We start from the raw sequence: 16,110 nt of genomic DNA, 5'->3' as shown, positions 1-16,110 counted from the left end.
AGTTTCAGCTCCCCATCAGAATTTGTGCTAAAATTCAACTTAATAATCACCCAATTATGTAACCCTAAAATCCCAAGCACACCGATAGCAAAAAAAACCCCAAGTATCATCTGGAATTAACAGTTAATTATGCAGTTAGCAGAATGCTGATACCAAATACTCTCTTTCGGCTCGCATTTGCATTCCAAAAGAGACAAATCACAGCTTAAATGAGAAAATACATAATTATGCCTTTACCAAAATGCTTTTTCAATAGCACATTCAGTAATAAGTGATGATAATGTACGCATCACAACAAACACCCTTTTAAACTTCATCAGAGAAAGGTATCACCAGCCAGCAAAGGTGCCCATCAGGTACCGCTTTATATATCCATTATGCCAGGGCTCATTGTCACCTGCAGTGGTTCATCAGCAAAATTACTGCTATATTCCACAAGCAGCAGCAATTTTCCTCTTGTGCCAACAATGCCTCAGAAATCAAGACGTTGCTTATGCTGCCATGCAAAGCCTGGCATTTTCTGGAAGCAAACCGAAGCGTGCCTTCCTTCCATACCAGTTTAGAGAAATAACTTCCTAATTTTTCTTTTAATCAGGAAGATTGATATTTAACTCTATGGGGTCAGGAGCAAAAGGAAGCACAATACACGTGAAAGGCATTTGGAGATGCCACCAAACAAAACCTATTTCTTTCTCTATCTTAGCCCTTCCTGCAAAGGACCTTGAGAGAAGTGAAAAGACACCCTTTCCCAAAAGGCTTGTGGGTGCTTAGAGACATGGTTTAGTGATGGTTTTTATCAGAGTGAGGTTGATGGTTGGCCTAGATGATCTGAAAGGTCCCTTCCAACCTGGACAATTCTATGATTCTATGTTCCCAAGTCATGCCAAGGCAATATTAAGAGAGCATAATTATGCCAGCTAAATGTAAAAAATCACAGGGCAAATCTTCACGCTAAAGTCATAAAAACCAACAGCCAAAGCCCTTTCAAACAACCTGCCAGAACATCCGCTGGGCCAACAGACTGACCAAGATGAAAAAGAAGAGCTTGAGAAAGGATCAGGCCATAGCAGAAAAGTTAAAACAAAATCTTTGCATCAGTGCTCTCCATAAAGGAGTCCAGGAGGGCTCTGCACCAGAGTCTCCCTTTTCAGTAGGCGACTGAGGACTGTTTTCTGATTAAAGCGTGAGTAGAAGAGGGTTTAGAAAGAAAAAAAAAAAAAAAACAAACAAAAAAACCCCAGTAAAATGAATAGTAATAAATCACCAGGACCAGATGGCATCCATCCATGAGCTGTAAAGTAACTTAAATACGGAATTGGTGAATTACTAACTGTGCTGTGCAGCTTATTGCCTAAATTGCCTTTATAAAAGGCATGGAAGGTGGCAAACGTGACTGATTTCTTAAAGCGGGTCTGGGATTGGAGAGGGAGCACTCAAGAGACCAGAGGCTAGTAAGTTCTCGTTTCTACCTCCAGCAAAACGATGGAAAGAGAAGCATTAGTAGGTAAATAAATATGCTATATGGGGTGAAAGTTGGCGAAGAGAGGTCACGTCTCACGAATCTAAGATAGCACGAGGATGTTCTGGTGAACATCTTTACGACTGAAATGCTTTGCACATGTCAGGTCTAGCTGCATCCCACGGCCATATGGGGTGAGACCTAAGCAAACACCAACCCTCCTCTCCTCCCTCCTCCTCCTCCTCCTCTCCTCTGCCCTGGTTTCCACACAAAGGAAACTGGGGCATGCAGCTTGGGTCCGGGCTGCAATAGCGTCTGTCGGCGTGCCAGCAGGGGGTAATTGCTGGTCTAGGACCTCCTGCACGCCGGGCTTTGCACCAGGAGGTATGCAGGGATGCAACCATGATGAAGCTGGATTTTAAAGCCATTAAAAAGATCTCCTGAAAGCTCTTCAAGGGAGCTTAGGGATAAGGAGGAGGCATCTTCGTGGATTATTAGCAGCTTAAAAATAGGAGGCCGAGGGTAATAATAAATGGACGTGTCTTACAAGTAATGGAGGTGACCAGGGAAGGCTTGCACTGGGGCTCGGGCTGAAAACTGTACTCGTACATCACCCAAAAAAAATCAGAGCTATGGAAGTGACAAAGCTTGCTGATGACGACTCCAGACAATGAAATCAAGAGCTGCCTGTGAAAAAATGCTGAAAATTCTTGCAAAACTCTGCAGACAAAATGGAAAAGAAGAGAAGAGAGAGTCTCCTAGAGAAGAGAAGGCTGAGGGGGCATCTGATCATGGCTTATAAATACTTCAAGGGTGGGTGTCAAGAGGATGGGTCCGGTCTATTTTCAGTGGTGCCTAGGGATAGGACAAGAGGAAATGGGCACAAACTTGAACATAAGAAGCTCCACCTAAAGATGAGGAGGAACTTCTTTACTTTGAGGGTGGTGGAGCCCAGGGAGGTGGTGGAGTCTCCTTCTCTGGACCCAACCTGGGTCCAAACCCACCTGGACACGTTCCTGTGCAACCTGCTCTGGGTGGCCCTGCTTTGGCAGGGGGTTGGAGTAGATGATCTCCAGAGGTCCCTTCCAACCCCATATCATTCTGTGATGGTAAAAATCACTAATTGCAAGACAATGCAGACAGTATAATCATCTTCCACCACACATACAAAATAACTGGCCCTAAATTAACAAACATCACACAGTAAGGAGACCCAAGTGTAACTTAGAACAGGTTTTTGGGGTTTCTATCTTTTGAAAATGCTTGCTCAGTGTTAACTAATAGTCAAAAAAAAGTAAAGGGTGAGAGAAGAAGAGTCGAGAACAAGACAGAAATCATGATTTTGCTACTGTATAAATCCACAGTGTTCTGAACAGTCAGTCTGGCCTCCTTCCAAAATTAATACAATGGGCCAGCAGAAGCACTGAAGGAGAAGGTGGGGATGGCCAGGGGTATCAAACAACTGATCAACAAGGGGAGATTACATTGACTAGCTGATTCTTCAGCTCATAGAAGAAACAATGGGACTTGACAGAGATCTGTAAGTGATAAATGGCCTACACAGAAGGAAAAGGAATATACCCACTATTACTACAAACACAGGAATGAAGTGGCACTCCATTAAATTATCCGTTACCTGCTTTAGAAACATCTCCAGCAAACAAATACGCATAATTAAACCGCAGAAGTGACTGCCACAGAACATTTTAGATTTCAAGATTATAAATGTGCTCAAAAAAGTATTAGGCAAATTCACAGAATAAAGATACAGTAGGATTATTAAGCACAATTGTCCAATTGCAATCTCCCGTTCAGAAAATACCTAAATCACTGACTGCTGGGACAGGCAAATGAAGAAGCATCATTTTACCCTTAAAATGTTTTCTTTGCAACTGGCCATTTTAAAGGATGAGGAACTGTGCTAGGTGGACCTTCCTTCTGTCAGTTTTCACATTCTTACAGATCTCCTTAAAACTGCTTTGTCTCCTGTCTTCCTTTACAGTTTCACAGTTTCAACTAAAACACCTCAGAAATTTAAGAAGTGTTTAGAGATAAAGGCAAGAAAAGGCAGAGCCTTTAGAAATTTATGCAAAGAAGTTGAATCTATTGCTTTGCCCAACCACTGACCTGTTTACAGAGAAAAAAGCAAAATAAGACTTAGAAAATCTAGCTGAAGCATATTACATCTATTATCTACGAGTATGACAGTAGCTCTTCAAAATTTCCTTCTCTGTCTGCACTATTTTGGAGGTATGTAACAAAATCCATTCGTATACTTCCCTGGATGGGAACTGAGCTGCACTTAATGAAAAAGTAAATAATAATACCAACAAAATTTCCTTCTCTGTCTGCACTATTTTGGGGGTGAGTATGTAACAAAATCCCTTCATATACTTCCCTGGATGGGAATTGAGCTGCACTTCATGAAAAAGTAAATAATAATACCAATGTATATAAAAAATTTACTGATAGAGACATCTGCTTCTCACTGCACTGAGGGTCTAGATTGTATGAATGCAGCACTTCAAAGAAATATATGCAAGCAAAAATCATGCAGGGAGGAATATCAGGGAGAGGTTGCTGACCTTTTAACACGATCAGCGATCACACACACAATTTATTAGCCAAGAATGAACGCTGACAACTCTTATCAACCATCACTGTGGCAATACTAATTAAAAATGAGGGATTTGAAGAACGGCAGATGAAAAGAGATTACAAAAATGTGCCTAAATTTAGACACTGCAGGTTTAACAGATTGCAAAAGAAACCGAAAGGGTTAACACCCATCATCCTGCAAAACGTAAACGGGGAAAAAGTGATCTTTTAAACAATAAAAGGAGTTACTTATTGGCTTTATCACCACTCACAGATGATCTAAATAATCATTCCCCCCCTTGCTCTGGGGTATATAAGATTAAAAAAAAAAAAAATCTGTTCTTCTTAAATATTCAGCTTATTTTATTACATTTATCTTTCTGCTGTTACTATAGAAATCAGAATACCAGAAAGACTTAGAGGCTTCAGCACTGAAAGGGCAGAGAGAGGCAGCTGCATCCTCGCACTGCCTTAGGAACACCAAATCCTAATGGTCCCAGCCTCCACAAGTGTATTATGAGAAGATATTAGGAACATAATGAATAGACAATGAACATGCTATTTACTAATAAAATACACATAATTAATAAATGCAGATTTTAAATAAAATCTTACCTATTCAGCTGAGCTACATCTTAATTCTTAATTTAATTTTACGATTTTCCTCAGTGTTACAAAATCCTCTACCCGCTCACATCCCATGATAACATTAGCACAGAAAATTCACATAAATCCCCATGTATTGAAGCTGGCTTTCTGGCTCTCTCTACCTCATTTGCTCTACATCAACCTTCCCGTTTGAAAAATTTATTCTCTATTTTTCCTCTATTGCTAATATCAACCTCTGTCTGCTTTTACATTTTAAAACTTCACACTTGGGGCAATTACCAAAGCCATAGCATGAAAGATCCTTGCAGTACTGTGCTTTTATTTTACTGAAAGTTAAATCTTGCACTGTAAAGGAAAGATTTATGTTAATTTGTAGTAACCTTTGTTAGTTTGTTAAACTACATTATGTACATAGTATTATTGGGTTATTTAAAAATACCTGGAGTAGATGATTGAATTTTATAATCAAAAAGCCATCCATATTGCACTACAAACCAGAAAAGTGGCCAGTAGTGTTACACTTGCCCAGGTGGCTACAATGAAAGGTCAGCCACTTCTTAGTTCAAAATCCACAGCCTGAAGATTCACCTTATCAGTCAAAAGCAGCAACCAATATGTCAATCAGTATATTCTGCTCTTAATGTTTTGCACATCTCAATAAACTGCAGCTTCTACTGAAACCTTTTTACTCTAAGGACTGACCTGCAGTCCTTAGAGACCAATATGTCAATCAGTATATTCTGCTCTTAATGTTTTGCACATCTCAATAAACTGCAGCTTCTACTGAAACCTTTTTACTCTAAGGACTGACCTGCATATGATGTAATATAATAATTTCAGAGATGGAAAAAAGACACTGCTGATCCAAATGCTTGTGAAAGCTGGCCCCAGTCTTCAGACTTGTTTTTTCAAGTTCACTTCCCTAATTTTTGGTACCTCATGCAGTGCCTAGTGCTGTTTTCATCAGGTCAACCCTCAAGTCCTTGACTCCCATAAAAATCTCTGTAAAACTCTGATGACAGTTAGAACAAAGTACAATGGCCATGAAATTCAGAACTTGCACACTTATGCTCCTCTGATTTATTCTTTATGCCGCTGATGACATACCAAGAAAAATCAAAGGAGCAAGAAAACACACAGCCCATGAGTCATTTGGTGCATTTGCAAAACACTGTTGAAATATTGATGCTGACTTTAATGTACTAATGTGGTCTCAACACAGCGTCTCAGCATTTCTGAACTCTTTCAGTATCCCACATCACTGCTGTTTTTACAGCTAGATAAGGCTGGAATGGTAAATAAGGCAATTTGGGTAGATTTCCTAAAAAGAGTAAATGATTTTGGAATTTGAGCCTCTTCAAAAGTCCCCAAGGATTTAGAAGTCTACAGAGAGCATATAAAACCTAAAATCAAAAGAAATATGGAGACCTGTAGGGGGACTCCAGTCTTGGGCTGGCCCTCTGGTTTCTTTACACCAGCAGAAACCAACATGTGTCAAAGAGATTTTTAATATTCATCAGCCATGCCATCAGCTGGGGTTTTGACCTGTGGGGAGATGAAAAGCCACCATCCCACTCCACTTCCTTAGGGAAGGGGCGGATAAGCAGGGCAGCCTGCCATAAGTGACAGGGTTTCTGGGTACCAGCTGGGAGGGGGATACGTACTGGGAGTACAAGCCCCGAAAAGCAGCCCACGTCCCACTGCTCCCACTGGTTTCCCACGTCGGGGGAGCAAGGAGCCACGTCTTGGCTCCTGCTGGGTTTCTGTTGGCAGTGGCTGCGCTCGTAAATGCTTTTTATCCCTTCCTGAGCCTCTGAAGGGCTGCCAGCCGGTGCCCTGACTTAATGTATGGGTGGAAGCAGATACCTGGGAAGTTGCCACCACCAGCCGGTGGGACAGCAACTGCCTGAGCCTGTCACAGAAGCACGGGGCAAGAAGGTTGTAGAAAACGAGGGAATAGAAGACGAATTCAAAAAACTATGGGTGAAGGCTGGTGGAGATGCGAAAAAGATACCAGGTATATGGGACCCCAGTACAGTTATGAAAATATCAGATGCAGACGGTGACCAGTTGTCAGAATGGGAGATTCCCAATCCTAGAGCAATCTACCCAAAACCATGCGATTGGCGGAAAAAAGAGTTTAAGAGTTGGACAGAACTTCAAACACAGGGCCGAGGCATTGCCAACTTTGAAAAAGATAATATCAGTAATAATTGGATAGTTCACTACGGGAGCATTCCCCAAAAGGAAATTAATAACAGCATTACAACTAGGAGCTAACATATACCTAACTAGAGAATTTCTAGCTAGAGGTAGGCAAGATAATTATAACAAATTCTGTCGTCACTGTCAGGCAGACAATGAGACTTGCGCCTACCCTCTGGGATTTAGGCATCTGACTTCTGCCCTGCAAACACATAAACCCCAACTATGGAAAGATTCAGAGCATCAGACTTCTTCCAGGACCTTAACCATCACGCCGACTCTTTCCAAAATCGTTGGGGACTTTTCCTTCAAAAGGACACAGCCAGAGAAAGAGTATTTTAGCTATTAGTTCAATGATTAATTAATCCCGTAAGGGATAGGCCGAAGAAATTTGAAACAAACTTCCCTATCTTCCAGGACCACGTCTTAAAAATCCTGTTTTAACTTGTTCCCTGTAGCAAACAGCTCATTTTACATAGTTTCAGACAGAATCCCTGAAAATAAGCTAGCATTAAAAAACATTGTATTTTGCCACATCCCTTGCTTTGTTCTTGCACCCACTCCAAGCAGCACCACTCAGTTTCCTGCTTTCAATTGCGTTTAATTTTACCAATTTAATGCTCTGGACTTGAATTGTCCATGCATGTGCCTGCCTCAGGTTGAATTAGATTAGAAAATTTCAGCTAAAGTCTTTGTCTAAGTTCTTGAAAGAAATTTTCTCCCTCCCTCGAGTTAAATAAAAGAAAATTTCAGCTAAAGTCTTTGTCTAAGTCTTGAAAGAAATTTTCTCCCTCCCTCAAGTTAAATAAACAACAGCCTTTTTTTTTTCTTTTTTTTCTGTGGGATTTCTGTTACTTTGCAGTAGGAACCTGAAATGTCTCTGAGCTTAGGTCTGGAATCAGTGATTTTTTTTTTTTTTTTTTTTTCTGTGGGATTTCTGTTCCTTTGCAGTAGGAACCTGAAATGTCTCCGAGCTTAGGTCTGGAATCAGTGAGTCTTTTGCCATGTCGTAAGAAAATCTTCCCCATTACTATCTCCCTGTTCTCTCAAATCCATAGATTCATTCCAGGTAAGGCTTCAAATGAAGCAAAAATCCAAGGGACCTCTCACTACGTGATACTCTGTCATCCCCACAACTCACCCAACCTGATCGACAGAAAAAGGAAGGAGTCACACACGAAAAATACTATGGGATAACATAAATCAAAGGTTTGGGTATGGATACTCAAAGGGTTCAAACCACAGTTTCACAGACCACCTTGATTTTGGAACTTTGCAACGTCTTGAATTGGAGCTTGCAGCCTTAAGGACATTATTGCAACATCTTTTGAGTTATTACTACACAATGCAACAGGCAGCCTTTAAGAGTGCTTACCTGCAACGGGAATTATGTGCTGTCACATACATGATGGTATTTTAAAGATTTACTGTGGATTAAAATTAAAACTATGTATATAGAAAATATTAGTTTTGACTACAACTACTATGCTACAAAAGAAATAGATGAAAAAAACCCCCACATACCATAACTCGCACACACACCCTCCGTAAAATGCACTGTCCTATTTTATGCCTCTTTCAGGCTGTTTTTAGGCAATTCTTTAACAGGCTGAGCAGCCATTTTCTTATCCCTCAGTTCACATCTTCGCGTTTACTTAAGCCCAATTAAAGCAATGGAATATTGGCACGATCCATGAAGACAAACAGCACACTTAATTAGATAGGTAACATGACTAAATGAAGGTGGACAAGTATTTCCAGCCTTCCATAAGCCTAACAGGAAATCAAGCCACCCATCAGCAGGGAGGCATTTTGCACTGTATTTATACAATCAAAAGGTACATTTAACAGCTATTAACAACACAGACCCTCATTTGTTATTCGCCTTGTTTACAGGCCTTCAGAATAAGAAAGAAAACAAGATCATATATCATGGCCTTCCAGAAACGTTAGGACTTCCTTTTATTCACAGTAGTTAAGAGTAAACAGAAACTTCATTTAAGGTAAAACAAAGCAACATAGTTCTGCTAATGCCAACCTCTACTTTCACTCTTTTTTAACTGTTCATTGAAGAAAATGCTGAACCCTCTAGGGCCCTGAGTGTATCCTGCTGGCCAAGGACCTTCCTAATTACTTCTTGCACAGGGACAGGAAATGACCTCTCCAGACACAATGTGAAGGAATACCAAGAAAATCTTGGCCAGGTGATAACAGGAACGTAACTCTCTCAAGCCAGCAGAAGGAAAAGTCATTTGAAAGCATCTCCCTTTCACTCTGCGCCAAATAATCCATGTCCTAAAATGACAAGGGCAGTAAAACACTCAAGGAGTTGCACCAAGTGAACCTTAGAGAGGTCTGGTAAAGCTCATGGCACAGAAAGGAAGCGCCATGTTTATAACTACACATCACATTTCCACGTTCATGGCACTCAAAAAGTAAAGGTAAGACCAGCCTTCAGCTATTCCAGAGCAAAGCTTCAAAACAGTGGTTTTTTCACAAACAGAAATGTATATTACATTTTGTGCTTATCTGAATGCTTTCTACGCTGAACTGTACTGGCTGACTTCTACAATTCCAGTAATTCACCTTTGACTCTATATCAAAATTGAAAAAAAGCACTGTATCTCTCTCAAACTTGGAATCACAAAATAATTTACCTTGGGAGGAACCTCTGGAGGTCTCAAGTCTCCAGCCCCCTGCTCACAGCAGGGCTAATGCTGACGTTGGGGCAGGCTGCTTGGGGCTTTGCCCAGTCAAGCACTGGACATCTTCAAAGACAGAGACTCCAAGGTCTCTCTGGGCACTTGCTCTGCTATTTCACCATTTCATTACGAAATTTCTTCTCCTGCTGCCCAGGAGGCAGTTGGTTGTCCCACACTTGTGATTGCAGCCTCTCATCCTTCCACTGGGTACCTCCATGAAGAGTCTGCCTCCATCTTTTCTATAACAACTCATCAGGAAGCTGAAGGCTGCAATTAAATCCACACTGCACCCCACACGGTCTTCTCCTGGCTGTATAAGCCCAGCTCCCTCACTGTCCCAGCCAGCCCACAACCATGTTGGCCAACCTCCAAGGGGTTCTCTGCAGTTTCACAAAAACTTTCCTGTGCTGGGGAACCCAAAACTCAGACTCCAAATGCAGCCTCACAACTACCATCCTGAGCAGCAATGCTTTTCCATCAAGGATGAAACATGAGCAAAGTATTCCAGAGATGTGCCCATTACTGTCCTGGAATAAGCACTGAACTTCTGCTCTTTTACCTCCCCGGAAATTTCTTGCCCTCATTAGCTACTTCAAAAGCCCCTGTCACACATCTCACAGCCCAACACAGCTCCTAGTAATTTATTTTTCTTCTCTTTAGAAACATCTGCCTTCGGTAGTTCTGCGGTGAGCACAAACATGCAGAAGACCAGACCACTATCTTACATTCATATCTGGTTTTGGATGGATGTTTTTTATTTTGCTCTTCATAACATTGCACTCCTATTCCCAACTGGATCCCTAGCTCAGCCTGAGTACAATTCTGCAGGCACTTACCTATGCGTGCAGCATAAAACTCACAATTGATTTCAACTTCTGGAAGCTGCTTCTAGCTGCTGTACCAAGAATTCAACTTCTGGAAGCTGCTTCTAGCTGCTGCTTCTAGATGGTATTTCCAGCCTTCCATAAGCCTAACAGGAAATCAAGCCACCCATCAGCAGGGAGGCATTTTGCACTGTATTTATACAATCAAAAGGTACATTTAACAGCTATTAACAACACAGACCCTCATTTGTTATTCGCCTTGTTTACAGGCCTTCAGAATAAGAAAGAAAACAAGATCATATATCATGGCCTTCCAGAAACGTTAGGACTTCCTTTTATTCACAGTAGTTAAGAGTAAACAGAAACTTCATTTAAGGTAAAACAAAGCAACATAGTTCTGCTAATGCCAACCTCTACTTTCACTCTTTTTTAACTGTTCATTGAAGAAAATGCTGAACCCTCTAGGGCCCTGAGTGTATCCTGCTGGCCAAGGACCTTCCTAATTACTTCTTGCACAGGGACAGGAAATGACCTCTCCAGACACAATGTGAAGGAATACCAAGAAAATCTTGGCCAGGTGATAACAGGAACGTAACTCTCTCAAGCCAGCAGAAGGAAAAGTCATTTGAAAGCATCTCCCTTTCACTCTGCGCCAAATAATCCATGTCCTAAAATGACAAGGGCAGTAAAACACTCAAGGAGTTGCACCAAGTGAACCTTAGAGAGGTCTGGTAAAGCTCATGGCACAGAAAGGAAGCGCCATGTTTATAACTACACATCACATTTCCACGTTCATGGCACTCAAAAAGTAAAGGTAAGACCAGCCTTCAGCTATTCCAGAGCAAAGCTTCAAAACAGTGGTTTTTTCACAAACAGAAATGTATATTACATTTTGTGCTTATCTGAATGCTTTCTACGCTGAACTGTACTGGCTGACTTCTACAATTCCAGTAATTCACCTTTGACTCTATATCAAAATTGAAAAAAAGCACTGTATCTCTCTCAAACTTGGAATCACAAAATAATTTACCTTGGGAGGAACCTCTGGAGGTCTCAAGTCTCCAGCCCCCTGCTCACAGCAGGGCTAATGCTGACGTTGGGGCAGGCTGCTTGGGGCTTTGCCCAGTCAAGCACTGGACATCTTCAAAGACAGAGACTCCAAGGTCTCTCTGGGCACTTGCTCTGCTATTTCACCATTTCATTAAGAAATTTCTTCTCCTGCTGCCCAGGAGGCAGTTGGTTGTCCCACACTTGTGATTGCAGCCTCTCATCCTTCCACTGGGTACCTCCATGAAGAGTCTGCCTCCATCTTTTCTATAACAACTCATCAGGAAGCTGAAGGCTGCAATTAAATCCACACTGCACCCCACACGGTCTTCTCCTGGCTGTATAAGCCCAGCTCCCTCACTGTCCCAGCCAGCCCACAACCATGTTGGCCAACCTCCAAGGGGTTCTCTGCAGTTTCACAAAAACTTTCCTGTGCTGGGGAACCCAAAACTCAGACCCCAAATGCAGCCTCACAACTACCATCCTGAGCAGCAATGCTTTTCCATCAAGGATGAAACATGAGCAAAGTATTCCAGAGATGTGCCCATTACTGTCCTGGAATAAGCACTGAACTTCTGCTCTTTTACCTCCCCGGAAATTTCTTGCCCTCATTAGCTACTTCAAAAGCCCCTGTCACACATCTCACAGCCCAACACAGCTCCTAGTAATTTATTTTTCTTCTCTTTAGAAACATCTGCCTTCGGTAGTTCTGCGGTGAGCACAAACATGCAGAAGACCAGACCACTATCTTACATTCATATCTGGTTTTGGATGGATGTTTTTTATTTTGCTCTTCATAACATTGCACTCCTATTCCCAACTGGATCCCTAGCTCAGCCTGAGTACAATTCTGCAGGCACTTACCTATGCTTGCAGCATAAAACTCACAATTGATTTCAACTTCTGGAAGCTGCTTCTAGCTGCTGTACCAAGAACGCTAGCAACGCATGTACACTTTTATTTGCAAGTGGGATTGATTTCCCTGTCCAATAAATTTTGACCCCCCCGACTGACTTTCTTCAGGTGGAGTAAAGCTGCTTCTGTGTTTGAACTTTGAGTCTGCTTTTCCCCAGGAGAACTAAACTCTTCAAAGTTTACATTTTCACTTAGCTTTAGCTACAGATACTTTTTCTGTGATGATTCTCTGATGTCCAAGTCACAGCAGAGGTGCTTTCACCAAGGAAAATGGCTAACACTACATTTTTCAACCGCATGCAGCTATTTGCCAGTTCTTCCTCTGAAAAAAAAAACCCACAACCCAAACCAAACGATCCTTCTCTAATATTGCTCACTACTTTGGGACCAATCTCATACACATTAGTTATTTAGGAATTCCTAAATCAAAGAAAGACTATTAAGATCGACACCGACAAAGCATCCTCTTCTCCAAGAAAAACATTTCAGAAAGCTTTAGTAGACTGAGTGGTAAGTTATTTTTTGTTCATTCTTTTCCTGCCTTTTTTTTTTTTTTTCCTTCAAGAGTACCCATATCCTATTGATTATGTCTCATTTTTACCTCTAGAAAAAAACCCAAACCTTCTGGGATAAGCATATGACATGACCACAGTTTGACTGCATGTGTATTTGCTTAAATTTTGATGTTACTGTCTTGGAATAAACATTGGGCAAATGGAACAGAAATTAAATTATACTCATCAAAGGCAAAGCACTAAAACAGAAAATATAAAGGAACACACATACTCAGAAGGAATGGTTCCTTGGTTGATCCTTCTTTTTGTCTGAATGCATGAAAAAACGTTTTGGCTCCCTTCATGGTTGCAAAGAAGGGTAATTAAGACTGTCAAGAACACACATTGAACAGCTGTATATTGTTAAGAAAAGCACCATTATATGACTGCTCTGAAAAAACCTGGCAATTTAAACAATCACGTTTCCTAGAAGTCAGATATTTTTCCAAGCTCCAGTAGATACCAAAAAGAAAAGCTTTTTTCTATAAATCTTGGTTGTGTATCAGTCATATTTCAAGCCAGCAGGATGGTCCTAGTTTGAGAACACATCTACGTACAGAAGGAGAAGCGGATGGCAGTATCAAACCTTTGCCAACTGAAAACTGAGTCACTGAAAAAAACCCCATAAATTAAGCTACTTATTAAGATGGAATTAGCTGAAATTTTCTTAGACTGCAGGTATGCCTGAAAACCAAATAAAGACAGAGCAGTCCTTCCAGCCTGCACTGAAAAGGACAATTAAGGAATACTTACTCATCGAAGATCAGGTCTGGAGCGAAATAGAGGAACTGGCTGTTTGTATGTTTGTACGATCTCCAACTCAAGGCAAACGATGACAGACACATCCATGAATACTGAATTAAAGTAATTTGGTCCTCGAGAGGCAAGTTTCTAAATCCTAGAGATCAAACCAGAAAATACCCATGAACTACACTGCACTCCACAATGGTTGGCCAAAACAGCACTGAACAAACACATTGCTCGTGATTTTCCTAGTATTAATAAACAAGAGCAACATTCCCACAAACCATACTTCTTGAAAAAACAAAACTATAATTTTTCATCACAGTGACAAAACATGTTTTTTTCTTAAGAGGCTATTATTCAAAAGGAAAGCTTTTAAAATATCAATCACAGACATATGAAACAAACTTTACATCAATCAAAAAAAACAAACCCAACAATCTTCTCTCGGATGTTCACCGCGCACGCCCCTGCGAGGGTTTTCAACACAGGCCACAGATTAAAGACACGATTTGCCAAGCAAATAGTTCATTAAGCTAGAAGTGACAGGGAAGAGGAATTTCACCAAAGTGCCTCGTGGTCCCCACCTGGAAGTATCTTTGCCCACTTCACCACCTGAATCATCTGCTTGCCGGCTAGGCGGTTCAAGGTGGAAAGCAGGTACTCCGCTGTGTCTGGTTTCGAACTGTCGTATCCCGCGTACACGATCTCCGGTTCGATGCTTTCGAGGATCTTGACAGGAGAGGGAGTAAGTGCTGGTGAGATAGCAGACATGTGGGGGACAAGTGCGGTGTTTACAGAGGGCTCGGTCACGGGCGCGATGTACGTCGTCCCTTCCTCGGGGCTCTGGGGTGGCGGCTGTTGCCGTTGCTGCGGCTGCTCCTCGTGCATCCCTTTCAATTTCCCCAATTTTTTGGACTTCCGGGCTGTAAAGACGAGCAGCGCAAGAACCAGGTCAGTACAGAAAGGCAGTGTAAACCCTGGCTTTATAGAAAACGGAAGCGTAAGTTTCATCTCCCAAGTTCTCAAGTGAAACAGGTGTAGGACCTTAAAAAAATACCTCACCGCCCTGCAGCCTTGTTACACTGGGAAACAGACCAAAAGACACACATAAGCTCATTTTCATTGCTTTACTGGATATTTTTATAGGTGACAGAACGTCCAGCATCTGTGTCCATACAGACATGCGTAAAACATTCTAGTTACTGTGGTCGGTGCCCGTTAAACATTTCAGAAGACTATTTGTTTTGTAGCCTAAATGAATCACTTATCACCTACGAGTCTGCAATTCATATTCCCCATTGCATTTGGTCATCAAAAGAAATCTCCCTGCCAGTGCCTAAAATTATCAGACCCGGAGCCCTCCTAAGCTTTTGAGTCCTGTGCCTCAACTTGAAATGCCATCAATCCATTCTGAACAGCCTAAGCCAGTCAAATCCCTTTGCTTTTACTGCTTTGATACTTCTGTGAGAGCTTCGTCCTCTTCTCGAGTAGTTCTGAAATAACGCTAAAAATATGTACCCAGTTAAAGAAAAAAAACACCCAGCCTCGTGTAACACCTTTCTCACTGCTATCAACATTTCTTTAATGATTTGCCTTCCCCCTTTTTGTTTTTTTCCTTTTCTTTTTTCTTTAATGCTACCCTCCCTACTTCACTAAGTATTTTTAGAAGGACAGAACGCCAGCGTGCTTCCACTCTTGACAGAGATGCCAGCCATTCTTTGTGGGTTGCCTTCCCAACTTTGCCATGTGAAGCACAGATAAGTAAGTGGGCAGAGAGCAGTCAAATCCCTTTGCTTTTACTGCTTTGATACTTCTGTGAGAGCTTCGTCCTCTCCTCGAGTAGTTCTGAAATAACGCTAAAAATATGTACCCAGTTAAAGAAAAAAACACCCAGCCTCGTGTAACACCTTTCTCACTGCTATCAACATTTCTTTAATGATTTGCCTTCCCCCTTTTTGTTTTTTTCCTTTTCTTTTTTCTTTAATGCTACCCTCCAAAAAAAAACACCCAGCCTCGTGTAACACCTTTCTCACTGCTATCAACATTTCTTTAATGATTTGCCTTCCCCCTTTTTTTTTTTTTTCCCCTTTTCTTTTTTCTTTAATGCTACCCTCTCTACTTCACTAAGTATTTTTAGAAGGACAGAACGCCAGCGTGCTTCCACTCTTGACAGAGATGCCAGCCATTCTTTGTGGGTTGCCTTCCCAACTTTGCCATGTGAAGCACAGATAAGTAAGTGGGCAGAGAGCCCTGCTCCCACTCCAACAAAATGATCTTGTAGCATGAGGAAAGAATGGGAAGTACAGAGCAAGAAAACTGAGTTTAAAAAAAAAAAATGCACTCAAGAAAACAAACCAGAAGTCCATCACTCCCCTTTTTCTCGCTAGGAAAACATAACTAAAATAATCTTTAAATCAATAAATAATGAACTAGATTGAAATGTTTGCAGC

The 16,110-nt window shown here is 41.4% G+C and overlaps 1 protein-coding gene across 1 annotated transcript in view; it reads right to left on the bottom strand.

Moving 5' to 3' along the window:
• Nucleotides 1–16,110, bottom strand: part of NR3C2 (nuclear receptor subfamily 3 group C member 2) — a 248,423-nt gene that overhangs the window by 32,147 nt on the left and 200,166 nt on the right. The window contains exons 4-5 of the mRNA XM_014950015.1: nucleotides 14,245–14,583; nucleotides 13,667–13,811 (exon numbers count right to left, since the gene is read on the bottom strand). Coding sequence (XP_014805501.1) covers nucleotides 13,667–13,811; nucleotides 14,245–14,583 — 484 coding nt within the window. The remainder of the gene's footprint in view (nucleotides 1–13,666; nucleotides 13,812–14,244; nucleotides 14,584–16,110) is intronic.

Source organism: Calidris pugnax, unplaced genomic scaffold (assembly GCF_001431845.1).
Source record: "Calidris pugnax isolate Ruff unplaced genomic scaffold, ASM143184v1 scaffold42, whole genome shotgun sequence".
Classification (NCBI taxonomy): domain Eukaryota; kingdom Metazoa; phylum Chordata; class Aves; order Charadriiformes; family Scolopacidae; genus Calidris; species Calidris pugnax.
The sequence above is the reverse complement of the archived record's forward strand: the minus strand, read 5'-3'. Positions and strand labels throughout refer to the sequence as shown.